Genomic DNA, 25,338 nt, shown 5'->3' with positions numbered 1-25,338 from the left:
TTCCACACCGGATACCACCCGCCGAGCCACCCCTATCCTCCCAGTTATGGCGTCGGAGCCTACCCAGCTACGGCGTTCGCGCCCGGCCATGCTCCAGACATGCTCTCCTCTGCAGTCCCAGCTCGTCATTGTCCCGTCATCCACCGCAAGCAACTCCCCCATCACACCCAGCTCCGGCCACACCTCGCCCACCCTGTCCACTGAGACCATTGGAACCAGCATGACTGCAGATAGCTCCGTTCTTGAGTCTCCAGAACCGCTGGAACCCTCCTCAGGGAGGGGATTGGACGAGATATTCCCTCCTTTTCAGCTGCCGGAACCCATCACCACCCCCATGAGTAGCTCCTCTACCTTGTCTGCGCGGACCAGCAGGACTTCCCTCAAGCAGGGTGTCTTAAGAAGCCCTACCCCAGCCATGAGTGAGGTCGTCAAGAGCACAAGTCTTATCCGACGCACCTCCAACTCAATGAGAAAGGCCATAAACGGTTTACCGCGGCCGCGGCGACATTCCTCGACCAACGCAAGGAGCCGAGACGGGAGTGTTGCAGGGCTGGTGCGGCGGCGGGGAAGCACTAGCAACCAAAACCAGTCTGAGCACAACAGCCCCTTCTACCCCGACTCTGACGACGATTGTGCCGTTGAGAAGGACGAAGGCGGCCTTTACATTGGGCTTGATGGTGCCTCCAGAGAACTTTCCCCCTTGAGATTGAGCAGCTCACAGGACGGCTCTTCTTCTTCGTCTTCAACCATCACGGCGGCCCCCGTCCCGCTTGCGCTGCGCCAAGGCACACCCTTGAACAAGGTGACGAAAAAGAAGACACTGAAGAAGATAAACATGGTCCTCGACCCCGATTCGGCTAAGATTTGGTGGGATAAAAACCGCCCGTCAAAGTCGATCTATATCGATGACATTCGGGAGATCCGCACGGCCGAAGACATTCGGCAATACCGACTGGACTTTGGTCTTCCAGAGAGTGTGGAGCCACGGTTCTTCTCCATCATCCATGCCCCCCCCAGAGAGTCGAGAACCAAGGTGCTGCACTTCGTCGCCGACTCGCCGGAAGGGTTCCAGGCGTGGACAGAGGCGCTGGACGCCATTTCCAAGCACCGTCAAGAGTTTGCCACAAACTTGATGACTTTCAACGACAAGGCCATCCGCGCATATTGGCACACCGAGATGGCCAGGCAGTTTGAGGACAAGCCGCACTCGCCTGAGGAGGAATACATCGACTTCGCCGGTGTAGAGCGCGTATGCCGCACTTTGCACATTCACGTTTCGGCGCTGCAGTTGCGCAGGGCGCTGGATAGTGTCAAGAAGAGGATAACGAGCTCGGCCGACGACTTGCCATCGATCCAGGGCGGCGGTGATCGGTTCGATCTTGCCGAGTTTCTAGAGTTTGTGCGAGTCATGAAGGCTAGGAGCGATGTGCACGCGGTGTTCCGCCGCCAGGAGATGGCCGACGTTGAACGTGGCATGACAAAAGACGAGTTCCTGCAGTTTTTGCGTCATGTGCAGTGCGAAAACGTCGATGAGGACTTGGAGTTGTGGGAAAGCGTTTTTGCCCGGTTCGCCCGCAGGGTCAAGCCGAAGGATGCCGATAAGCAGGCCAACGGTGGCGAAGAGGTCCTGGCCGTGTCGGAAGTCGGGTTAGCCAGCTTCTTCACCTCGACGTACAACGTCGTTATCGCCAGAGAGCCCAAGGACTACAAGCTAGACCGGCCCATATGCGAATACTACATCTCCAGCTCACATAACACATACCTTCTGGGGCGCCAAGTCGCCGGAGTGTCGAGCGTCGAGGGCTACATCTCGGCACTGATGCAGTGCTGCCGCTGTGTTGAGGTGGACTGTTGGGATGGCCCCGACGACCAGCCCGTTGTGATGCATGGACGTACGTGGACGACGCGCATCTCGTTCCTCGAGGTGATCAAGGCCATCAAGAAGTACGCCTTCGCCAAGTCTCGCTTCCCTTTGTGGATCTCGCTCGAGGTTCGGTGCAATCTTGCGACACAGGCGAACATGGCCAAGATCATGATCGAAGTCTTTGGTGAGAAGCTCGTCCGTACGCCCCTCGACCCCTCGGCGACCGTTCTGCCGTCGCCCTCTGACTTGGAGGGACGGATTCTCATCAAGGTCAAGCAGTCGCAACTGCCCGAGGAGTCGCCCAGAAACGGCGAGTGGTTCCCACGGAAGCGCGGTAACAGCCAGCCCTCGCCGTACCAGCGAGCGGTGACGTTTGACAACACATCCGTGCCGCCCTTGCCGGCAAGTCCTCTGCTGAGTCCGACTCCGCACTCGCGCTCCACTGTCCAATATCACACCATAACCGAGGGCGAGGTTCACGAGATACCAAGTAGCAGCCCCAGCGAGTGTGAAAGCGAGTGCGAAAAAGACTCGGCAGGGTCCAAGAGGATAAACAGCAGGATCAACCCGGTGCTAGGCGACCTGGGGGTGTATTGCGTCGGGATCCCCTTTGAGGGGTTCGATAGCCCCGACGCGAAGAGGTTCAACCACATCTTTTCCTTCAAGGAGCGGACGTTTGCCGAGAAGAGCCAACCCGGAGAATCGAAGCGGAAGCTTATAACCCACAACATGCGATTCCTGATGCGAGTGTACCCGAACGGGGGCCGCATTTCGTCGACCAATTTTGATCCGCTCATCTACTGGAAGCGCGGGGTCCAGATGGCTGCCCTCAACTGGCAAACGTTTGATACGGGGATGCAAATAAACCAAGCCATGTTTGACAGCGGCACAGATCAATCGGGTTATGTCCTGAAGCCCCCCGAGGGACGCAACTTTCCAGTGCTGCCTCCCGACCAGTGTGTGAACAAGCGGCCGCGGAAGCATGTCAGCTTCCGGATCGAGGTTATATCTGCCCAGCAGCTTATGAGGCCGTGGAATTTAGGCGAGAAGAAAACCATGGATCCGTACGTCGAGGTCGAGGTCCTCCTCGCCGACGACAAGAAGAACAAGTCGGAAGCGGCAGTCAGCACCCCAGCTCAAGTCCTCAAGTTCCGCACAGGGATTGTTCGCGAAAATGGCTTCAACCCCGTGTTTGATGGGGGCCACACGTTCAACATTACGACAAAGTATCCTGACTTGATCTTTGTGCGATGGAGCGTGAAGCTCGCGGACAAGGGCTACAACGACCGGAATCCCCCGTTCGCCACCTTCACAGCTAAGCTCAGCAGCCTCAAGAAAGGATACCGAACAATTCCACTGCTCGACCAGAACGGAGACCGCTACCTGTTCTCGACTCTCTTCTGCAACATCAGCAAAGTCCAGCTTACCGACATCATGGTTGCTTACCAAGAAGGTACTTCGAAGAGCGGCAACTTACTCAAAAGCATTGGCAGGACCGTCTTCAACCAGTCTGGTGGAAACCTCAGCCAATAACTATTTTTCCCACTTCAGAGCACATCTGTATCAATATGCCATTTTCCCTTATTTTCTTGCACATTCTAGAGTTAACAATCATGTATCACCAACAAACTTGTGTAGCGTCTTCCCCGAGAAGGGCCTGCGCCTGCGATTCCTCCTCACAGTTGCGACTCCTATCTAGCACTCAGATACCCTGAAGCCATTATATTTGTAGCGTATGACCGTGTTACCCAGAGACATGCGGCTCTGGAGTCGCTTTTCCTATGTTTATCACATTGGATTCGGTATTCTTTTCCTTTGTTTTTTTTTCCTTTGCAGGAACAGGGGAAAGGAGTATGATTTAACTGCATATCTGTTGTCGGGGTCGTTTTGCTGGCCAACAGGGGCTCGAGACGTGCCTCGACGAAACAGGGCGAGGATATCTAAAGGAAAGAAGCAAGAAAAAAGCGATTGATTTTTTGGGGCTCTTTCAAGCTTTCTCACAGGTCTGATTTGCGTATGCCCCACAGCTGAGACTGGGCTGGGCATGCCGATATGCATGGTGGAGAGGCGGCACATACCCCGTGGGATGGCGAGATCTGAGTTTATTGTTATGTCTACCGGCTGAGCAGGCTCGTCTGTGGGAGTTTCGGGTTAGTTTCTTTGTTGCTTGTCGGCTTCCCCTAGCAGTTCATTTCTAGGATCTGGGTGTCAGTCAAACTACTAACTTTGTTTGCTACTTTTCTTTTCTTCATTCCCTTTTCTTGCGTCCAAGGGTCCCAGGTTGTGACGGGCGGAGGCCATTTCAGCTACATCACAATCGTTGTCCACTCGCTGGGCCGTGTTCGTGAAGGCTGCGGTATCATGATGAGTGGTGGAATAGTAAGGGCCAATGCTTCCAGAAATAGGTATTTTTGCCCCCCTGTATCCCTCTTCTTGTCCCGGACCGCCTGTGGCCTGTCTCGACGAGCACTTGCTCCTTGGGATGAATTCAGCTTAGACTCGTTCCCATTTTTGTACATTTTCTCTACCTGTTGAATCATTGGGTGGTCGTTCTGGGGGCTGCATAACATCTATACATATACACATTACACAATACATTAGTGGCTCGCGCTACGATTCATGTATGATCTATTCTTTATTGCATTGCGTTCTCATTATGATTGTCGTGCTCCGTAGCCCGCGATATCATTCATGCTCTCTATCAACTAGCCCAACAGACATCGTTTCTCATTTAAGCCTACGAGTCTAGGTTATCTCGAGTACACCCCCCATCTACCCAGGTAAGGTATCTATGTTTCTGGTCTGCTTAACAAATAAGCCAAGGCACTCAGGCTTGCTTCGCTAGTGTTGGGGCCATTTGTCATTGACTGGTATGTACGGGTGGATGTTGACTTGTGCCGACCGAGCCAAACCCTCAACACCCCAGGTCAAGAAGAAACGAATATTGAAGTGAAAAGCAAAATTTCCACAAAGACCCTGAGAGGAAACTAAGGAAAATTTGCAATCGTATTTCCTCGAGACTCTGTTATTTATTGTACGAGATTCAAAGGAGAAAAACCAGCACACTACGTAAGGTAGGTACTTGCTACCATGGTGTTCCGCGTTATAACAAAACAGGACAGGAGAGATGGAATAGAAACCCAATATTATTTCTTTCCTAAATACAGATTACCTAGATGCGCCCCGATTGACTGAAATAGAAAGATCCGAGGTAATAATGCCACCTGAAAGAAACATAACCGTACAACAACAGTCGCAGCAGCAAATAAGTAACGCTATCTTAAAGCGATGTAAAAATTTACGCGCTAGATGGGTGTACAAACGCGCTAGATGGACCATTTCTTCCCTTCTCTCCTGTCAACGAACTACATGTAGATGAGGCATCTAAAACAACCGACTTAATCAACGCCGCTATCGTCATCGTCATTGGCATTGTTGTTACTGCCAGCACGAGTCGGGAACCCCCTGCGGGTCCCTGTGCCATCCGCGGGTGGCGAGGGCCTTCCCAACAACCCAGGAACACCGCCGACGCCGCCACTGCCGGCAGCTCCTCCTCCCATGCGGCCCCACCTGCCGTTGGTTACCACGTCCAGTGCACGGCGCTCGGCCTCGGCTTGTTGTTGTTGCTGCTGTCGCCGCCTTACAGCATCGCCCTCGTCTTCATGGTCGTCGTAGTCATCCTCGTCGTCAGCCCCGCCGAGAGCGCGCCCTCTTGGACTCAACCGCCGCATGGAGACGGAGTCCTGGTCTTCTGGAGACGTAAAGGGGTCATCCTCGTACATGTTCGGATCGCGCCCCAAGATGCGGTCCGCTTTGCTCGGCGTGCGACGGCCGGGCGATGAGACCGGGCTGGGGCTGCTGTACTGAGCCGGCTGGAGATGCGAATTGTGGTAGCTAGCCTGTGCTGCTGGTGGTTTCTGGCTGCTTTGGTGCTCTTGTTGTTGCTGTTGTTGCTGCTGCTGCTGCTGAGACCAAGGAAGAGTTGGTTCTGATGTGTCATCTCCCCCCCACCCGGCTGCCCGCTCCCGCACGCGCTGCTCCTCGCGTTCCAGGGCCAGGTGATCGTGGGCTTCGATCCACTTCGGATTCGGCTCCCAGCTCCAGCCATCGCCAGTCGTGTTGCAAATTGGTAGTCCCCACAGCCACGGCGACGTGCCAAACAGATGCAGCAGGTTGCGGCGCGCGCCGAGATCGAATGCGTTGGGAAGCTTCACTGAATCCTGTTCATCCAGGTACTCTTCGTAGCGCTTACGGGCGCGGTGCCGCTCCATCTCGTCGTAGGTAAAGCGGCGAGATCCGCCCTGGAGCTCAGGGTTAAGGTCGCGAGCGTCGTGGTCGCTGCCGCTGCCCTGTTGCTGCCACGATGAGTGCAAGGCGGGGGACGGCCGAAGATCCACTCCCTCCTCCGGCCTCGTAATGCCCGGCAAGACATTCTGGTGGAGATCGAGAAGCTGCTGGCCGTATCTTGGCAGCTGGACGCCTTGGCCTTCCGTGTGCTGGGCAATGTAGGCGTTCTGCATAGTGCGGCGCAAGGGAGAGAGGTAGCGGGTTTTCTCAAGGCACTCAATGGTGGTCTGGCCGCGCGAGGCCAGGTATATGTGCCAGGAAGTGAAAGCGCCGACGACAATGGAGATGATGCCGGCGACAACGCAGAGCATAATATAGTTGACAGGCATGAGGGTCTCGACGTACGTGGTGTTATTCATGATCTCGACCCACACCCAAACGGCCGAGGCGCCAAACGCGAAAAGGCTGAAGAGGGTGGTGTAGATGAGGAACAACAGGAAGGCCTTGTGGTTTCGTAGACCAATGCACGTGGCCAGCCAAGGGCAGTGATGGTCCATCTTGAGCACGCAGCGGCGGCAGGTGGAGCAGTGGTGAGCGCGGTCAGGCTTGCGGGCCTGACACTTTTTGCAGAAGCGCAGTTCGCCATTGGATTTGACAGTGAACGAGGTCGAGGGCGGATGGGCGTGTGTCGGGAGTGTGCTGTAGCCGGCCTCGTTGGTAGTGCTGCCGGGCGAAGTGAAGACGGCGGTGGTGTAAGACCAGTTCAATAGAACATAGAGGGAGACACCAATAACGCCTGTCCACCGGCCTGTAGGGGAGCGACGAGGGTTAGCACGAGACGCGAAGAGGACAATGGAAATGGCACGAAGGCAACTCACCAAGCCAGTTCACCTTAGAGGACTCGGTGCTGAGTGTCACCAGTACAAAGACAGCCCAACTAGTCAATCCATAGACGAAAAGCAGAGGGAAGTAGGTAGCTGCGGCGCAACAGGTGCGCTCGAGCTTGCGCGCCCAGCGTCGAGCCATGCTAGAGCTAGAAGACGAAGCCGGCAGCGTCTCCTCATCCATTGGTCGGTTTTGTTGTCGTGTTACGTTGCGACTTTGGACCTCGAGTTCGGGTTCTTTTCAGGTGCCGCCGATTCAGGGGGGGCAGGGCAGATCGCTGAGGTGAGCTTTACTGGGTAGCGAGCGAGCAAACCTAGGCAAAGTACACAGGACCACCTAGTCGCTATCGGTCCATGGTAATGATAGCAGTGGCAGACGTATTGCGGGTGCGGCGCCGTGCTTGGCTGCCTTAGCTAGTCGGGAGACGCGGAACTAGAAGAACAATAGGACGGACAAGAGAAGGAGTGTGGTTGTCGTGTTCGCGTAATAATGTAGCAGCGGGATCGCTGGAAGTTGGCGGCGGTTCGGAAACATGCAGGGGTCCGCTGCCCGGCTGCTGCCAGCCCAGCCCAGCCCAGTATCAGCATCAGCCTCAAGCGGCAGGGCCCTCCCGGCACTCGCATTCCGTCAGCCAGGCAGGGTTGCATAAACGCTCGGACCAACACTCTCACCCGAGTCCAGTCTCAGCAGAAGTCTTCTCTTCTAGGAAGTGAGACAGGTTGACACTTCTTGACAGACAATTCAACGTTGCATTCGACCAAATTCGCGTATTCAGCTCGAGTCCCTTACGGCTCTGCAACTGATTATCATTCTGCCTTTAGTAACGGGACATAGACTTGGTGATGCGAATTAGCAAATTCAGCGTGGTATTTGTTTATCGAACTAAGCTAACTGGGTGGTGGCTTTCTGGGTGTTCATCTCTTCTCTCTGTCTCAAATCTCGAAAATGTCTTTGTTTGAGATTATACGACAACCCCACCCTACCTTTCGGCGCCATTTGGCTGTGGAACGTCACGTGGACCAAGTGTCGAAAAAACTCCACCACGACCTTTGAGAATGCTTGCAAACCCTGACCGTGACTCCGGTCCGAGTTGGCTCATAATACCTGCAGCCCTCTTCAACAAAAGCACCAGCCCGGTTAGCTCAGTTTGGTTAGCAGCGTCGTACTAATACCGTCGAGAGACAGTATCTTGTAATGCGAAGGTCAACAGTTCAATCCTGTTACTGGGCATCGCAGTTTTCTTTTTGCCTCTGCTTCCTGTTGTAAATAGCACTTGCCTGTCTGCGAGATTTGGTCAAGCTCGGTTCGGCAGTCGATCGAGGTTGCGCTAGTGATAACTTTGACCGTTGGCGCACTGCTAGGACCCTAACCCTCCCTGCACAGTGCACAGTGCAAATGCTTGGGAGAAGTGGGGCAGCGTTGGCGACTGGCGCCACTCGGCTTCCTTGTCATCATTACGTCGTCGAACAGCTGTCATCAACACCCCCAACGACACCTCGCGATCCGTCCACTGACCCGTACCTATAGACTGAGACCGCAATAATCCTAGCGCGCACTGCCGTCGCCCTCTTCGAGTACACACCCACCACCTTAACTATTGTACAAACACATTCGACAGGTCAAGCACAAAGCAGTCGCACCCATGGCGACGCCAAAGTTCAATTCCAAGTCCCCCACTATACGGCGCATCCGTAAGCTCCTCTTCTTACACTACCCATCACGGCTCATTGGAAGTGCAAGGCCATGGACGCTCACTAATGCCACTTTAACCCTACAGTGCGTGAAGCGCAGGAACTCTCCTCCTCGCCGTCGGGGGATTACACGGCTACGCCGCTGGAAAGCGATCTCTTTGAATGGCACTTTACGCTCCGCGGTCCGCCGAATTCGGTCTATGCTGACGGCATATACCACGGGCGCATTGTGCTGCCGCCGGGCTACCCGCTGCGGCCTCCGTCCTTTCGTTTCGTGACGCCCTCGGGCCGCTTCGAGACGAACCGCGAGATTTGTCTGTCCATCTCGGGCCACCACGAGGAGACGTGGCAGCCCGCCTGGGGCGTGCGCACCGCCCTGGTCGCTCTGCGCTCCTTTATGGAGACGGACCCGCGCGGCCAGCTCGGCGGCCTCGAGACCACCGACGCCGTACGCCGCCGCCTCGCCACCGCGTCTCGCGAGTGGCGCTGCTCCAGCGCCTGCTCTGCCGGCCGTACCAACGCCGAGATCATGCGCGACTGTGAGACCGTTGCCAGAGAGCACCAGGGGGGCGAGAAGGTTGAGGTCCAGGTCGAGATTCCTCCTGAGCTAAAGCTAGCGTGGCGGGACGAGATGGGGGAGAACGCTTCTGCCGGTGCTTCCGCTACGGAAACATTACGAGGCACGGCAGCAACGGTCACGACAACGACGGAGACTAGAAGATATGACGACGGTAATAATGACGACGGCGATGACGACGACGACGAAAGTGCAGAGCTGGCAGAGGGTTTCGTGCAGACAACTTCACAACCACTGGCGCCACCACCGCCGGTGCCGGTGCCCGCACCAGCAATATCATGGCAGCCCCAGCCCCAGCCCCAGCTGACAAGGACAATACCCCTGCCACCCCAGCAGCAAGCCTATGTACCGCCACGGAGGGTGTCCAACGGTGACGTGCCAGTCTGGATTGACCGGCTGATCGTCATCGTTGGCGTGGTCTTGGCAGCCATGATTATCAGAGTGTTTTTAGGAGAGTAGCCGTTTTCTTTATTTTACCTCTATCACTGCCTCTCTTTCCGTTTCACCGTCATCGCAAGTTTTCTATGTGGACGTTATTTTGGCGGAAATTCTCTCAGTCATATCCACACAAGGTATGGGTGAAATTGGAAGGCGTTTGTGGCGGCTTTTTTGACATCAAGCACTGGAGTGGCGATTTCAGTCTCTTTCAAAACCTGCATAAGTCAAGTTAGGCCGCTATGGTTTTTTGTCTTTTGGTTTATTTGCTTTGGGAGGCGTTTTCATTTTTGCCTGGGGGAGTTACGGAGTTTCAGCCGTGTGTTCATGCCAATGCCGGTACGGTATAATAGCCGTCGTAGTAGATAGGTACATGTCCAGTATATTGTCTTTACGTGCTCATCTGACGGGGGGGGTGCATGGTTCAGCAGGCGGAGATGTAACGTGATAGTAGAACGACGGGAGTCTACAGACGCGTGCATTGCTTTTATTAGACACTTCATTAGGCGCACCACCTAACTGTTTCATTCACAGCGGTCATTTTGAAACGCGCATTAGTCACACGGCATGTAAATGGAAGCTCTTTCCTTAGAGGGCCGCGTAAACAACGAAAAGGAAAAGACTTAGCTTCAAGAGAGTGTCACTTGTCTCCCCCGCCCGCCATCCATGCCAGTATCTCCGGAGAAGGAGATATTGGATGCTCGCTGTGATTCGACGGACAGACCATAGTGTTTCGAGGTGGGCCTGACTAGGAGCTAAGGGCTAGTGGACATACGGGCGCTCGTTATATGCCCAGCTATCTATGGATGGAAGTCATAGGGTGCCCCGCAAAGGTAAAGCCCTTGAGTAGAGACGAGGGGGCCGGCCATATAGGTCTATGTACGCTAACGCGCTCGTCTAAATATCTTCAGACAACCAGCGGGCTTTCGGGATTTAGTTCAGTGGGATGTTGGTGTGCTCCTACAGCACACCGGGGGTTTGTTTTTTTGTGTAGGTTTTCCCTATATCTTACTGATAGAGAAACTAGATTTAAATACCCCGATCATAGTAGTTGGCGACTACTAGCGCGCCTCCAAGTCGTAAGTAAAAAGATCTCTGATATTCCACTCTCCGGAACTAGTTCCGCAGTTGTTGCCTCGCCGAATAATCCATTTCCAGGCATCACGACTTTGCCCGATTCGGTATATGATCTGCCAGCCCCCGCGTTAATGGTGGGGAACGACCCCAGCGCGCGCGTCGCCAGAGGACGCCACAGCGGGCACTTACCCAGCGCCTCGGGACCATCTCCGAACGACATCTCGTTTATTTGTTTCGTGTTTCAAAATCATTATTCTACATCTTTAATCCCCAGATAAAGGAAGCAGGATCAAGCATAGCTCCACCAAGGTTGAGGCTTCAAGGGCCGGGTAGATATATGTACTCTGGCATATTCGTAGACTTTATTTCTTGTTGTGAGTCTCTTATCGACTGTAGATAGTGGCACCTGTGACGTGCGGGGTTCTTCCGCTTCCGGCCTGCAATTCGGCCCGCGCCTGCTTCTCCATGCTGTAGTGGCAACAGCGGCTATTCATACCACGGAGACAAGGAAGAGCTATTTAGACTAGCTTAACGTTCAAAGTTGTGGAGAATCTATACTGCGAGCCTCGAAATAATTCACCTGGCGACCATGCAATCCGGATTTTCTCAATAATATCAATGTATTTTCCATTCCCTTGGAAAATGAATCAATGTTGGTTTTGGTAGCCACAGCAAATTCTTGCGTGGAGTTGCCGCATTCAGTAGCTGACCCAGCGAGGCCGTTTACAGTCCAATCCCCGAGCGTCTATTAGCATGGAGCTTTTCATGGCTCGATACCCTGCGCCTCTCCTCAGCTGTTTTTCGCCGAGGGATATTATAGCTGTTATAATCCCTGTTATAGAACTCTAGAGGCATATTTTTCTTTTAGAAATACTTGTCAAATGTCTATTTACTATAATTATTACTTCGCGAACAAACATTTAGGAATTAGGCTGTAGTCATAGACATAGAAAAGTGTTATATCTTACAGAGAAACATTACACGACGAGAACAGCGCCGCACGTATTACCACTCGTCGGGGCTTGAAAAGCGCCCATCGATATTGTCGCAATCTAGGAGGTCGGAAAGATCCCTAAGAAGCATGTTATGAATCAGTCGTTTTATTTTGTGGATTGACCGCCCCTGCCAGCTGATCCTTAGTTAGATGGGCGTCCTTGAAGCCCTGACGGGTACACTACGCGGACGCTTCCACCAGCGGTTGGAGAAACTGGAAGTCTTGTCACTCATATCCCGGCGTCCATCGCCCGAGACTCCGCAGGTCTCCTCCGCCTCGGAAAATCCGTAACATCACGGCGCATTATTACTGCTCTTGAGAAGAATCTGATACGTAGTTGACCAAAAGGAACACGGCGCTTCGCTGATGGTTCCCCCTTTTGGTCAGATAGCGTTTCTTTCCTTTGGCTGGATTTCCCACCTGTTCACTCATTGCTGCCATCGTGACGACCAATACACGACACTCGACTTATTTATAGTCTAGTCTCGCACAGACTGTGAAGATGCCGAGACCTAGCGAGTGGCTGTGGAAATGCGATCTGTGGGAAAGAAATCGGCGTGTCCATAGTTAGTGCCGATGAGCTCGACAGACCTGACCGAGCCTCCGTCGTAATGACTCGTATTACCGAGACAACCTGGAAAGGCACGGCAGATGGCCGTCTTCTCTAGCTTCGAAAAGAAAGGCAATGGAGGAGATTTTTATATATGTAGAGACTTATCTACGTAGCGGCCACTACTAAGGTAATGGAATGTCAATAAGTTTAGAGATGGCAATGCTGGATAAGAACAAGCTTTCTGCTAATTAGAGAAAAAAAATAAACCTTTCTTTGCCTACAACAGAGCATGTGCCGTGCATCTAATCTAAGTGCTCTTGGGTTGTCGTGAACCAGTGCAAAATGACAAACGTTGGCCACCCAAATTCCATTTCGCAGGGGGGCTTTCCGGGAAAGAGATTTTATTGTGGGGCCACCAAGGGAAAAAAATTGCAAGCCCCCACTGGGCGACTTTTTTTTTTGCAGCTGCGCACAGACCACTAGCACTGGTATATAACCAGATATCTCTGCCCGCTCTTCCTCTTCTTTTTCTTTTTCTTCTTCATGTCGACAATACTTCAGTAAGCCACCCCCCAACAACACCACCTCGCCTCCTCTACAAGCCAATAAATCGGTGTACCTCTCACAAGATACTAACTGCCTTACCCTTTCAACAGGAGAATCATTTCTATAGTAGTCGTCCACTTTTGTGTTCCCTAACGGAGCTACAGATCCCACCCGGGTTGATGATCCATATCCTCGGCTCCCTACAGTGAGAACCATTTTACTCTCGATCTGCCTGTCAAAGGCGGCGGTCGCTTGGCTTTCGGGCTAGTGGCTGTATAGAGAGTGGCGATGATCTGTGCCCTGTCTTCGAGGTCTTGCCCTAGGGCGCTCGGGCGGGGTGGGTGCTGATGGAAGTCTGACCGGCCTTCAATTCTTTTTTTTCATTTCGCTCTCGGGAGCCTTCTGAAGGGTTTCTCGTGACGAGAAGAAGAATCTTTGCTTGCTGGGCTGGCTTAAGTGTCATTTGGGATTTCCCATGTCTAGGCGTACGGAGAATGCGAAGCGAGGTTACATTTATCTGCAGTTATTCTATCTTCGTAAAGTTCATAACAGCCGTTTCTGATCACTTGTACGCATCGACCTCTTCTAAGTGCGTCGTTTAATCCGGTTTCACGTGTGTCGCGCCTCCTACCGACCGCCATGTAGGAAAATAAAACGTCACGCGAAAACATGTCGAACGTTTGAGGATCTCTCGTGATCGTGGAACAAAAAACACGAATCCGGGGCGTGGTAAATGAGTGATTATCACGACCCACCCGGCTGTTTGGTCGTCCCGTGCCAGCCAAGAAAAACGTGCTCCAACACACGTAACACCGCACGTACGCTGCCGGCGGCCGATCTAATAAACGAATCAGACGTCATGTTGTGCGACTGACCGTGTGCCGATCATGAGCATGGTAAATATGTGACATGGAAGAATATCTCATATATACGGATTTGGCCTCTCTAAGCACCCTCCTTTTGTTCGTGAAATACGTAGCGCAGTTGTAACAAGGAAGATATGCCTTCGTGTTTTGTAGTTGATTGCGTAACATCTACGACAACAACAAGAGGTGCACACAAGGTATAGGTGCTGATAGAGACAGAATATACGAGGTAGGACATCTGATGTATTCATAACTGCAATGTATGATGCCCCCTCTAGTATGTAGAATAATGTGCCCATTAATTCTTCCCAAGAACAACTTCTTCTATTAAGTCGGGCTATAAGAAGCGAAACTCATTTCTTTCTTTTCCTCCAACGATTTCATTCCGAGCATGTCAAAGTAGACGACGACAAGCTACTCACACAGCCTCCCTTTGAGGCTGCAGAAAATTTCCCGACTCATATCCTTCCATGCCGTCTTCCCGCCTTGCACTTGTTCTCTCAATGCACTCCCAGCAGGGCCTTGGCGCCGGGCTCGCTGCAAACGTAGATGACGTCGTGTTCGTTGGAGAAGCCATTGAACGTGGTGGCCGAGCACTTGGTGTAGGCGCCCATGTCTTCAAAGTACAGCCAATCGCCCACGTCCAGTGCCACGTGGAAACGGATTCTCTCGGTGATGCGGTCGATACCATCGCAGGTAGGACCCCAGATGCTGTATTCGATGGCATGGTGCGAGTTCGTACGCTCGGCTGCCGGCGTGCCGTACAGCGCTTGCCCTCCAGCGCGTAAGACCTTGGCAATCGGGTGCTGGTGATCAAACATGATGCTGCTGAAGTTGCCGTACAGGCCGTCGTTAATGTAGAGCATGTAGCTGGTTTCGTTTTGGCCACCCGGGGATGAAGCCTCGCTGTCACTGGCTGCCATGTCCCGGATGGTCCGGCGCGCAATGACATTGCACGCGAGCGTGTAAGCCGTGGAAGCGTAGTAACGGCCGGGCTCGGCGATGATGTTAATTCCAGAATGGGCAGGAAAATAGTCGTCAAGTGCTTCGCGCAGAACCCCTGCCATCTGCTCAAAGCTATTGTCGCTGCAGAATCCGCCTCCAACGTCGAGCGTCTTGAGTGCGAATCCATAGGTTGCCGCCTGCTGGAACACAGTTTGCGCATCTTGGACCGCCTTCAGGAATGCCCGGGAGTCCGCGGCGCCCGAGCCGACGTGGAAGCTAACTCCTACAACATTGAGTCCCAATTCGTGTGCCAAGGCTAAAAGGCCATCGGTCGAGTCGAGCGAGGCGCCGAATTTGAGGCTTAGGCGGCATAGAGACGACGAGTCGTCGGTAAGGATCCGGAGGAAGAGCTCGGCGCCGGGAAACAGGCGGGCAATCTTGCGGAGCTCGTCCGTGTTGTCAAACGTCATCTGGCGCACGCCTTGGCTGGCGACATAGCGCACATACGAGTTGGTCTTGCAAGGCTGGGCGTAGATGATGCGCGAGGGGTCAACACCCATGCGCAAGACCTGTTCGATTTCGGCCTTGGAGGCGCAGTCAAAGCCCGTGCCGAGAGCGGACAACAGCTCCAGAAGCTTGGGGTCCGGGTTACACTTGACAGCTACGCAACAGCGTTAGCAGGGGCAACCGGGGAGATGCAAGTGCGGAGGAAGCAAAAAACAACATACCATAGAAGGGCTTGACGCGAGGAAGATTGAGCTTCCAGCGAAGGTGCTGGCGATAGACCTCACCAAGATCAGCCACGAAGAAGGTATCTTCCTCTCCGGGATCGCAATATTCATAGTCAACACTCTCCACACGCTGGCGGAGGGCATTTCCAATCAATTCTTTGGGGGAGGGCCCAGTGGGGCGTCCGCCATAATGGGCATCATGATGGTGGTCAAGGAAGTCATTGGCCGACGTCTTCAAGAATACTTGATTATTTGAATAATCAGTGTAGTCAAGTTGAGTGAAGCGATCGGTGGCCACTGTTGGCATAACCATGACCCAGGATTTGTGCGGGTGCGTTGGACGTGGGAAGGCAGAGGGAGTAGGCGGTATTAGAGTATTGACTCTGTAAGAAACGCGGCGAGAACTCGGCGAGTTCAGGCGGGTGTTATGGGGGTCGGTGTCGGTAGCAGACTGGTCCCTGTGCGATCTGACGAGGCCTCCTCGACTCTTCCTCGGTAAGAGGAAGAACCGCCGATCTCGTCCTATGCGGCAGCTGGTGGTTTGGGGGGAACTCGGGGCTTTGGTTGGAGGGGTCAAACAAGGAGGATTCGGGTTCCTTAGACGACCTCAGCAGGTGGTGGAAGCGAGTTGATGATGTGGAAGGTTTTTCGGAGGCTGAAATCTTGATCAGAGACTAGATCGACGGCCAAGGAAGCCGTGGTAGAGCGGGTGCCTTTGACAAGACCAAAGGCAGTCGGAGGGCGAGTTGGTACACCTATATATCGTCGACTGTCAGCAAACAGAGTATGTGTCTCCAAGACGTAGCTCCATCACACCATGGATACACCAATCTATAGACGTGTAGTTCGGGGTTGGAAAGCAGGGGGACTGGTCACGCGTGGCACTCTCTGCGCAAGTAGGGCGAGCCGCCGTTTGCGCTGCGAGTTTCATGGGAAACTGGGATGGATGAGTTCCAAATTCGACTGGACGGGTACATACCCCTTTGATATCGTAAACTTTCCAAAGAATCGCAGTAACTATACGGTGTTGGCGGATTGAGAGGCCACGAGAACCGAGCCGAGTTGTAGAAGAAATAGAGTTTGGTGGTGGAAGAAATTCGTGTAGAGAAGGGGAGGGAAGGACCGCGGGACGGAAGCTCTGAAGATTTCGTTTTAGCGGTGGCCGTGGCCTTGAGGAGCATGGACCTTAATAATTGGCACGCTTTCACTTGTCCGCCGCCAATGGTGGGGGGCGGGAGGGCTGTGCTTTTATTTTTCTTGGTTTCCCGCACACACAAAACTCCACGGCGTTCGGAGGGAAGCGGGGTCCATAAATCTTGAGATGAAAATTTCAAGGGGCGACTTGTCTACACTGCCAACAAACTACCTTACGTAGTGTGGCTATCACGAGCAAGACACATTTGTAGACTCTAGACGGCAAATGCAAAACATGATACCGGACGAGGCGTGCCAACGCTTCTTGGTTTACCTTTTACAATGCCTTGGCCCCTTCTACGGTGGCGATGGGCGGGACTTGACTTACTGAGCACACGAGAGCACACCCGGCGACGCTAGGGTCTGTCGTCGTCGACCTGGCCGAGGCCACCTGCCCTCCTACGGGGTTATTGTGTGTCAATACTCACCTTGCTGGTGGGCGCTGCGAAGTTTCAGACCACAAGTTGCGGTCAGCCGTCATGGCGCCCAAACACCAAAATGGAAGGCCACCAAGCTCCGCTAGTTCGTAGATTCCACCCGAAGGCGCGACAGGGGGATTTTGTCTGCTCCACTGCCGAGCTAGTCCCTCTGTCCTAGACACCGCAGCATCGCCCGTGTTCGACCTAGCCGCAAGTCTCCCGGAGCATGAAAGCGACAGACAGCGTAATAAAAATCGCGCATCTACGACGTCCTCGTCCCAATTAGCCTTTTTGCTGGCTTCGTCGTCGTGATCGCTAGGTAGGTAGGTGTGCTGGCTCGTAGCCTATGATTGTGCAGGATCCGGGGCATCTGCAGACGACTTCCGCGTTGTTGGTAGGCGCAACAGATGGCCTCGTCGTCTATCGGAGTAAGAGATGCAAATCTGCAGTACTTCCAACGTGGACCCTATCTTTGACGCGCCGGCGAGCTGCAAGACGGGAGCCGTCAGCATGCTCGGTTACATCTCGGTGTCCCGCACCACTAAGAGGAAAGAGGTTGCTGCATATCGTAGTGTTGCACTTGGTCTTCTGAGCCCCTGCGCCCGGCAATCTGAATCTGCGAGTGAGTCAATAAGGATTGGCTACTGCCGTTATCCGTTGCCATATGGTGCCTTGAAGGCGAACAACAGAACCAACCTGAGCCACCCCACAGCTTGGCGCTCGTGACGTAAGCGGGGTATAAAACCAGGGGCAGCATTGCTAAGTTGTTTGCGATCTGCATACGGATAGCCCCCCTTCAAAAGAGGAGAGACAAGATGTGCCCAGCAGGGATTGACGCAACCAAGTATAAAAAGCAGAAAAGGTAAACAAAGGTCAAGCTGTACTCTGTTCTTTAGTCCGAGAATCCAAATCTGTGGAATACGGGTCTGAAAAACGAGCCCCCGGCCCAGGTCATCGTCAAATGAATGCCGATTACTGGTAGCCTTTGATCTTGCGCTTTTTGTGGTCTCAATGCTATTGCATAAGTAGAGAGATGTATGTATCTGAAGCGCTGTGTTGGGGTAGATGGATTATTGGAAGGTAGCGTGGTACAATGAGAATTGCATCAACAAACCTTCTATCGCTCGGGATCGCCCAGGCTATCCAGCAAAAGCTAGCTGTTGTGAGAGCTTTGGCAATGTTGCCGCTGAGCAACAGGCGATGCCTTTTGAATCAGAGAAGGGTATCATCAGTATAGTGTTGTACATGTTTATAAATACACGATAGCAAACCCTGTCGCGGCTTGGGTAATAGCTTGCGGCTTGCGTCTACTCCTCCTCGTCGGCGTTTGTTTCGCTAATATTCATCTCGTTGATTGCCCAGGATGAGTCGACCCAGTCCCGCTTCTCTCCCAGAAAAACGAGACGCTCCGACTTCTTGTCCAGGGCTTCGACGATGTACTTCTGCGCTACTTCGCGGACCTGGTCCTTGGTCACGTCGAGAAGCTGTTCTCGGCGAGTCTGCTTCATCTCTTCGGTGACCCCGTAAAGGAAGTTGCCCATCCCTTCTTCGTTGACGGCTCTGGGTGCATCGACGCCCTGGAAAATCGAGATCTTTGCGTCTTCAAGGTCTCGGTCCGACCACTCCTTGTTGACAGCCCACTGACCGGCATTCCGCATGATAGTCATCGTGTTCAAAGGATTCGGATCGCGATACGAATAGAAACCAAACACGCCATCAATCGCACGGGAATATGCTCCACCACCATAAGCACCCCCCTTCTCCCGGATTTCGTGATGCAGGTGCTTGTGTGTTAGGAGCTGAGACAGAACTTGAAGTGACGCACCATTGGGCGAGGTATATGAGACGGTAGGCACGGCTAGTGCACCATAGTACACCTGGTAAGGGAGGGGGTAGAAAGCCTTGATGTCTCGTGAGAACTGAGGCGCCTGCCGCGGCGGAAACGTCACAGGCTGCGCGGGGAACGAGGCCATGATGTCTGACAAGGCCTTCGAGTTCTCGCCAACACTCTCGCCATCGCAAGTGATAGCAACCTGGAGATTGCCAGTCAGAGCAAATTGCTGAATCTGCTTGAGCTTCGCGATGACGTCCCCTAGTGAATCCGATTCTGGCCGGTTGGCTAGGCTAGTGATGAGCTTCACCTGAGACAAACCTCCCACCTGCTCCTTGAGGAAAGCATCCCATGTCAAGCCAGCCTCAGCAGCCCGTCGAGCAAAAGAGTGTCCCGACGAAGCAATGTCGTTCACAACGCCATCAGCGGATGCTTGAAGAAGCTGTCGGATCTGCTGTGCCGCATCAGGGCTGTCGAAGTTCGTGTCCAGAACCAACTTGCGCAGTAGATCAAACATTATAGGCACATTGCGATCCAGTGCCATTCCTGTAAACACAAGGCCTTCGGTTGCTCGAGTGAAGTCCGTTGGTAACGATGTCGAATGGTATCCCACAGATACGCCTCCAGTCTTCAGCTTGATCAGATCCTCTAGCTGTTCCATTGTCATATCCCGCGTTCCAAGACGCATGATCGCGTCTGTGAAGAGAGGGATGAGAGTTCGGAGTTCGTCGGGCAGGTTTTCCAGTGTGTTGATAGCCCGGAAGTAGGTCAGACCATTGGTGGGGGCCTCTCGCCATTGTATCTTGACTCTGCCGGCAGTTTCGTTCCGCAGGACTACAGGCTCTTTCTGCCGAAGAATGTCCTGTACATGCACGCTGGGCAGGCAGCTGAGATCCTCCGTATTGGACTTGCCTTGTTCAGCCAAAAGCTGGAGCTCTCGAGCCTCTAGTGCCGCCTGAGCCTCCTCCTCGCTGCCAGCAGACTCGACAACCTGTGAGATCTTGTCCTTGAGTCGGGTCTCCTCTTCTTGCACAAGATCTTGGCCAAAGTTGACCGAGGGAGCCATCGTGAAGGTCAGAGTATTGTCATTTAACAGATACTTGTCCATGAGCCCCTCCAGGTAGCCTCCTTTGGCAAACTCGGTTTCGAAAGCGGCGACGGTGTCGTTCCAGGCCAGAGAGTCGAAGGGGTCGATTCCAGTGAACCACTTCGGTTTCAAGCGGTGTAGTAGAGACATGCCAAAATTGGCCGTCTTATGCTTGAGCCCCAGCTCCAGTTGGTGCAGATAGCCGTCAATCTTGGATCGATCAAACCCCTTCTCACGTACACTGCGGAGAATGTCTTGCACTTGAACTTTCAGTTTTGGTACGTCAGATTCTTGAACTCCAGTGAGCCCAATTGAGAAAATTCCAAGCCTGCCTGAACCGTCAAATCCCGCATTGGGGCTCCAATCAGCACCGAGGCCGGAATCAATCAGCCCCTTGTACAAGGGTGAACCATAGCCGTCCATGAGAAGGGCGGATATCAGGGCGAGCGAGAAGGACTCGACAATGTTGGTGGTGTCACCTAAAACCCACGACACGGAGGTCTTGTACTGCTTATTCTGGTCTACCAAAGGGTCGACCGGGCCAAGCAGCCGGACCTCTCGCGGGCCACTGCTCAAGTCGATGGGGCGGTGGACAGCCACATCGCCCCGGATCTTTTCAAAAGCACCCAACTGAGCGTCAATCTCCTTCAAGTGATCCGCCAGTGGCATGTCGCCATAGGTGAAGACTTTGGCGTTGCTAGGGTGATAGTGCTCGGCGTGGAACTGTTTGAGTTGCTCATAAGTCAGGTCGGTAATCTTTTGGGGATCACCGCCCGAGTTATTGATGTCTGGGAAAATGTGGTCTTGAAATCTGATATAGAACAGATAGCCCGCATCCGACATCTGCCCCTTCATCTCATTGTACACGACGCCCTTAAAGACAAGTTTCTTGTCCTCGGGCCTGGCAGCGCCATCGCCAGCAACGAGCGCCTGCGGGTTCTCAGGCCCGATGCGCCAGCCCTCCTGCGTAAAATCCGACTGCTTCAACAAGGGGCGAAGCGTCGCATCCAGATACACGGACATGAGATTCTTGAAGTCCTGGGCATTGGTGGTAGCAAAGGGGTAGAAGGTGTGGTCTGAGGCCGTGAAGGCATTCATGAAGTTGGAGAGGGTGCGTGGGAGCATCTTGAAAAATGGATCGCGAATTGGGTATCTGCATGACATTGTGAGCCCCAGGCGACACGGAATGGAGAAGCAGAAAAAGCCGAGAGCGACTTACTTCTCACTACCACAGAGCGTTGTATGCTCTAGGATGTGCGGCACGCCGGTGTCATCGGGAGGATTTGTCTTGAAGCCAATAGAGAAGACATTGTTGCCATCATCGCGGGCAATGTGGAGGTGCTCGGCGCCAGTCTTGTCATGCTGCAGGTGTAGTGCCGTCAATTCGAGCTCGGGGACGTGCTTGGTCCGGAGCAGTGTGAAGCCATGCAGCTTGTCGCCGGGCTTGGGAAAGTGCGAGAGCTCGGTGACAGCTCGGTGCACCGCGCTCCTAGCCGTTGTGCCACGCAGCATCTTGGCCACCGAAGGAAGAAAGCGCGGTTTCCGTTTTCCGTCTCCCCAACAGCTAACTCTGGGGGCCTAGGGAGACCGGGGATGAAGGGGTGAAGAGGGGTGAGGGTGAATAGGGGTGAGGGTGAATAGGGCGAGGGCGAGGGCGAGGAAAGGAAAGGAAATTTCGCCTTTGGAGATAAAATGCTGAGATGGGTCGACGCGTAGTGTCGGTCATTGGCGGACTTGGACTGCAAAAGCAATGAAACCCAAGGAAAGAATACAAGCACACGGTGTAAACTATTGTCTTGGCAAGTTTATACACTGTGTATTAGTAATACTGCAGTACGGAGCACGAGTACGAATGTGCCTTCACCTGGGAAACCCAGGTCGAGAGTCGAAGAGCAAGTCCCGACTACAAGGGCGTGCGTTCATTGGCCACAATCCTGGCTCAATGGTTGAAACTCGAATGGTGAAGGACACAGAAGGGCGGCTTACGGTCCCGAAGGCAAGCATACTAAGCACCAATTCGGTACTCACAACTTGCTGGCGAAATCTTAGTGTAGCGTTTTGCAGGTGTTCCAGGTTAGGTCCGTTCCAGGGCTGAGATTAACTTAGGTTATGGAACCATGAGCGAACCTAGGACACCTGCAATTGCGACGGCATGTGTTCGGTGACCAGTCAATCTCTGCGCTACCTGGTGCCTGCTTCGCTTTCCATGTTGCGACCACCGTAGAGTTGATTTTGATGCCACATTGAATCCTCGGAACCGCTGCCCGAAGATGGAACCAAGAGAAAACACAGTGCACACCGACCACGCGTAACAGTCCTGACGGGATATGGAGGTTGTTCATGCTTTAGGTTCCCGGGCCGTTGGTACCTCCAGTAGGAAAGCCCTACGATGCGTGCGGGAAGGCGACTTCTAAAAAGACTATAGACTTCAGTGGAAAAGCTGGAGAGTGCCTGCCTTTTTATTGCAATGTTAATGTATCGTAGGCACTATACCATACCGTGGCCTTAGCTTCGTATCGTACTGTATACAGTGCTCACCTTACCTAACCTACGACGGATAGAAGCTACTACTACAAAGTGGCGCTGTAGCGCGCTGCAGCGCTCCCCCTACCAGCGGGCTTCGGCCTCTAGTCCTTGTCTGCCCGCCTACCTACCCGGACTTCCATACCAGGCTGGTGCAGGCAATTTGCATTTGCGCCCGCCATGCCCACCTCAGCTAGGTAGAGTACCTTAACCGACGCCATCCAGGGCGAACCTCTTCTCAAACATCAAAGTCTTTTTGCAGCGACCAAGCCGACAGGCCAGCGCGCGAATTCGACTGCTTTTGCGCGCTTCAAACACCACACGCCATAGGAAAACAGCGGTAGGGAACGATTCGCAATCTTAGACGTCGGTCGAATCGAGTTCTTTCTCACGCAGCTTGTTTGCAGGCCGCGCTTTGCAGCATAGAATGTCAACCGCCAACCCTCTCGTGACCTCGGCCACGGCGGCCCCTCGACCTGCGACACCGATAGCCAATGGAGTCGCAACCCACGCTGTGCCCGACCTAGCCGCGACGAATTCAAATGGCCTTCAACCCCACGAGAGCCGTCCGGCCCCGGCACCTCCCGCACCAGCGGCCGGCAAGAAGGGGAAGCAGAAAAAGGCGACCGAACCGAACGAAGCGTCCAAGCTAATCGCAGCGAGAATCTCGCAGCTCGAGCTAGATGCCGCCGGCGAGAAGGACCAGGAAGCCGAAATTGGTGCGTGTTTTGTCCACCCACGAGGAGCTCGCATGGCCGGCCGGCCGGGCTGGTGACATGGCTGACGCGTGATACGTGCGCAGAACGGGAGGTGAAGAAGGCGAACCGGGAATTGCACAGCCAAACGTCACGCATGAGCGATATCCAGAAGATTGACCATCTCACCAAACGATGTTCTGATCTACTGTCCGAGATGAAGCGGCATGAGCGCGAGAGCATCAAGAACAAGAAGCGAGGCGACCAGCTGCAGAAGGACAAGGACAACAGTCGCAACGAACTGAACAAGACGACGTCTCTGAAGGAAAAACTTGAAAAGCTTTGCCGCGAGCTCCAAAAAGAGAACAATAAGCTAAAGGTTTGCCCTCCCTATTTGTGTGTCGTCGACTTGGTGTGATTGATGGGTGTGCTGACGGGGTGGCGGGTGCGACAGAATGAGAACAAAACGCTCTCCGACACGCAGGTTAGGAGCCAGAATTCCTGGGATGAAAGATACTCGGGTATCATGAGACACATGGACGACTTCCAGGAGGAGAAGGACAATCCTCGGAAACAGGTCGTCGATATGGAGATGGATGAATTGTTGGTGGCCCGCCCCAGCTCGCTTTCGTTTGTGCCCGTGCTTACGATTACTTCCAGCTTCCGCCAGCGGTTCAAATCCTTGATTGAGCAGTATGAGATCCGAGAACTGCACTTCCACTCGCAGATGCGCACCAAGGAGCTCGAGGTCCAGTTCAACTTAGCCAAGTTCGAACGCGAGAAGAAGAACTACGACGCCGAGGTTGCCCGTTCGAGGCAGCTTAATGCCCAGGTTCAGACATTTTCAAAGACTGAGAACGAGCTGAGGCAGCAACTCAACGTCTACGTCGACAAGTTCAAGCAGGTCTGTTACGCCGCCGACGTCGTCGATTCTCGAGCAACCAGAACTAACATGGTTGGCAAGGTGGAGGACACGCTCAATAATAGCAACGACCTCTTTCTCACCTTTCGCAAAGAAATGGAGGACATGTCCAAGAAGACAAAGCGCCTGGAGCGGGAGAACGAAAACCTCAAGAGGAAGCACGAGCAGGTGAATGGGAACATCCTCAAGATGGCCGAGGAAAGGAACAAGAACCTGCACGAGATCGAGGATCTCAAGAAGAAGCTCGACAAGCTCAACGGCATCATCAAGCAGATGCAGCAGCAGGGCCGCGGCATCCAGCAGGGGATGGCAACCCCGGTCGAGAACGGCTACGCCGGTGCCGAGGGGGGTCTCGAGGGGGACGAGAGCGAGTACGAGGACGAGTACGACGAGGGAGAAGATGAGGAAGTGAGCGACGAGGGTGATGAGTACGACGACGAGACAGAGGATGAGCTGCACCAGCAGCAGCCTCAGCCTCAAGCGTACGGGCCCGAAAGGCCACCACCCGCGACGGCCGTCACTGCCACTGCCACTCCTACCCCCACGGTCAATGGCCATCATTAGAGCTCTATATGGTGCAAAGATGTAGCGACGCGCTGTGGCATTTTTCTTGGCTCGAGGTTTGTAGACCGACCCCGGTACCCCCTTGCAGTCAGAAAGCTATAGCAGCAAATTGGGCCATCGTCGTCCCCTTGTCCCATTTTGTATTGACCGGTATTGCAAGTTTGCGGCAATCCACCGCGCTGCGTATATTGAGTAGAATCATTTTGGATCTCTACATATAGCGTTGGTTCTGTCGATCGGTACTGCCTTTGCGCGAGGAGTGAGTAACTACCGTAGCAAATGGCCTACATTCGTATCTGGTGATCACATTTTATTCGTAATAATTACGGGCACCACAGTTTCGTTTCCAACCAAAGGGATCTCATCTTGAATACTCGAGGTTGAAGGAGGAGTAGGAATGCTGGACTGAGAGTTATTGAAATGGTCACTAAAACAAGTATGTGGTTATGAAGTACTATCCCGCTAGCCAGTTTTAAGCTTCCATTGCTTCCTATCGGGCCCCGGCAGTACACTGATAGGAGAAGTGCATATGCGTCAATCCATATCCTATGCCTGTGCCAATCATTTGGATAAATGCATCTACCAGGTTTATTGATCTGCAACGAACCGGACTGCAGTGCCGAGACCAGACACTGCAATGCGCCAGCCCGAC

At 53.6% G+C, this 25,338-nt stretch overlaps 7 protein-coding genes and 1 non-coding gene across 8 annotated transcripts; 5 read left to right on the top strand and 3 right to left on the bottom strand.

The window, feature by feature from the left end:
• Positions 1-46: 46 nt before the first annotated feature.
• Positions 47-3,397, top strand: B0T26DRAFT_638616 (uncharacterized protein; the record flags this gene model as incomplete). Its single annotated transcript, XM_060437057.1, has 1 exon — positions 47-3,397. The coding sequence occupies one exon, from the start codon at positions 47-49 to the stop codon at positions 3,395-3,397; it is 3,351 nt and encodes a 1,116-aa protein (XP_060300877.1).
• A 1,865-nt stretch (positions 3,398-5,262) lies between these two features.
• Positions 5,263-7,177, bottom strand: B0T26DRAFT_638090 (DHHC palmitoyltransferase-domain-containing protein; the record flags this gene model as incomplete). The annotated part of the gene is made up of 2 exons (XM_060436994.1): positions 5,263-6,959; positions 7,030-7,177. 2 exons carry the CDS (start codon positions 7,175-7,177, stop codon positions 5,263-5,265), a joined length of 1,845 nt encoding a protein of 614 aa, XP_060300876.1.
• A 990-nt stretch (positions 7,178-8,167) lies between these two features.
• On the top strand, positions 8,168-8,266 carry B0T26DRAFT_t72. The gene has a single exon. It is a non-coding gene; the product is annotated as a tRNA-Ile (tRNA).
• Positions 8,267-8,678: 412 nt separating this feature from the next.
• On the top strand, positions 8,679-9,763 carry B0T26DRAFT_638120 (ubiquitin-conjugating enzyme; the record flags this gene model as incomplete). The annotated part of the gene is made up of 2 exons (XM_060436998.1): positions 8,679-8,727; positions 8,814-9,763. The coding sequence occupies 2 exons, from the start codon at positions 8,679-8,681 to the stop codon at positions 9,761-9,763; spliced, it is 999 nt and encodes a 332-aa protein (XP_060300875.1).
• A 4,512-nt stretch (positions 9,764-14,275) lies between these two features.
• Positions 14,276-15,764, bottom strand: B0T26DRAFT_636091 (pyridoxal-dependent decarboxylase; the record flags this gene model as incomplete). The annotated part of the gene is made up of 2 exons (XM_060436792.1): positions 14,276-15,381; positions 15,449-15,764. 2 exons carry the CDS (start codon positions 15,762-15,764, stop codon positions 14,276-14,278), a joined length of 1,422 nt encoding a protein of 473 aa, XP_060300874.1.
• A 2,607-nt stretch (positions 15,765-18,371) lies between these two features.
• On the bottom strand, positions 18,372-21,494 carry B0T26DRAFT_636768 (Metalloenzyme, LuxS/M16 peptidase-like protein; the record flags this gene model as incomplete). The annotated part of the gene is made up of 2 exons (XM_060436863.1): positions 18,372-21,135; positions 21,202-21,494. The coding sequence occupies 2 exons, from the start codon at positions 21,492-21,494 to the stop codon at positions 18,372-18,374; spliced, it is 3,057 nt and encodes a 1,018-aa protein (XP_060300873.1).
• A 276-nt stretch (positions 21,495-21,770) lies between these two features.
• B0T26DRAFT_696513 (uncharacterized protein) lies at positions 21,771-22,391 on the top strand. The gene has a single exon (XM_060441349.1). It carries the CDS (start codon positions 21,835-21,837, stop codon positions 22,075-22,077), a length of 243 nt encoding a protein of 80 aa, XP_060300872.1. The 5' UTR covers positions 21,771-21,834; the 3' UTR covers positions 22,078-22,391.
• A 426-nt stretch (positions 22,392-22,817) lies between these two features.
• B0T26DRAFT_154767 (myosin-like coiled-coil protein-domain-containing protein) lies at positions 22,818-24,848 on the top strand. Its single transcript, XM_060433477.1, has 5 exons — positions 22,818-23,224; positions 23,308-23,579; positions 23,655-23,803; positions 23,861-24,104; positions 24,165-24,848. The coding sequence occupies exons 1-5, from the start codon at positions 22,933-22,935 to the stop codon at positions 24,684-24,686; spliced, it is 1,479 nt and encodes a 492-aa protein (XP_060300871.1). The 5' UTR covers positions 22,818-22,932; the 3' UTR covers positions 24,687-24,848.
• Positions 24,849-25,338: the final 490 nt, after the last annotated feature.

This window comes from Lasiosphaeria miniovina, assembly GCF_030549165.1.
Source record: "Lasiosphaeria miniovina strain SMH2392-1A chromosome Unknown B0T26scaffold_2, whole genome shotgun sequence".
In the NCBI taxonomy this organism is placed as follows: Eukaryota; Fungi; Ascomycota; class Sordariomycetes; order Sordariales; family Lasiosphaeriaceae; genus Lasiosphaeria; species Lasiosphaeria miniovina.
This window is presented reverse-complemented; position numbering and strand designations above follow the sequence as displayed.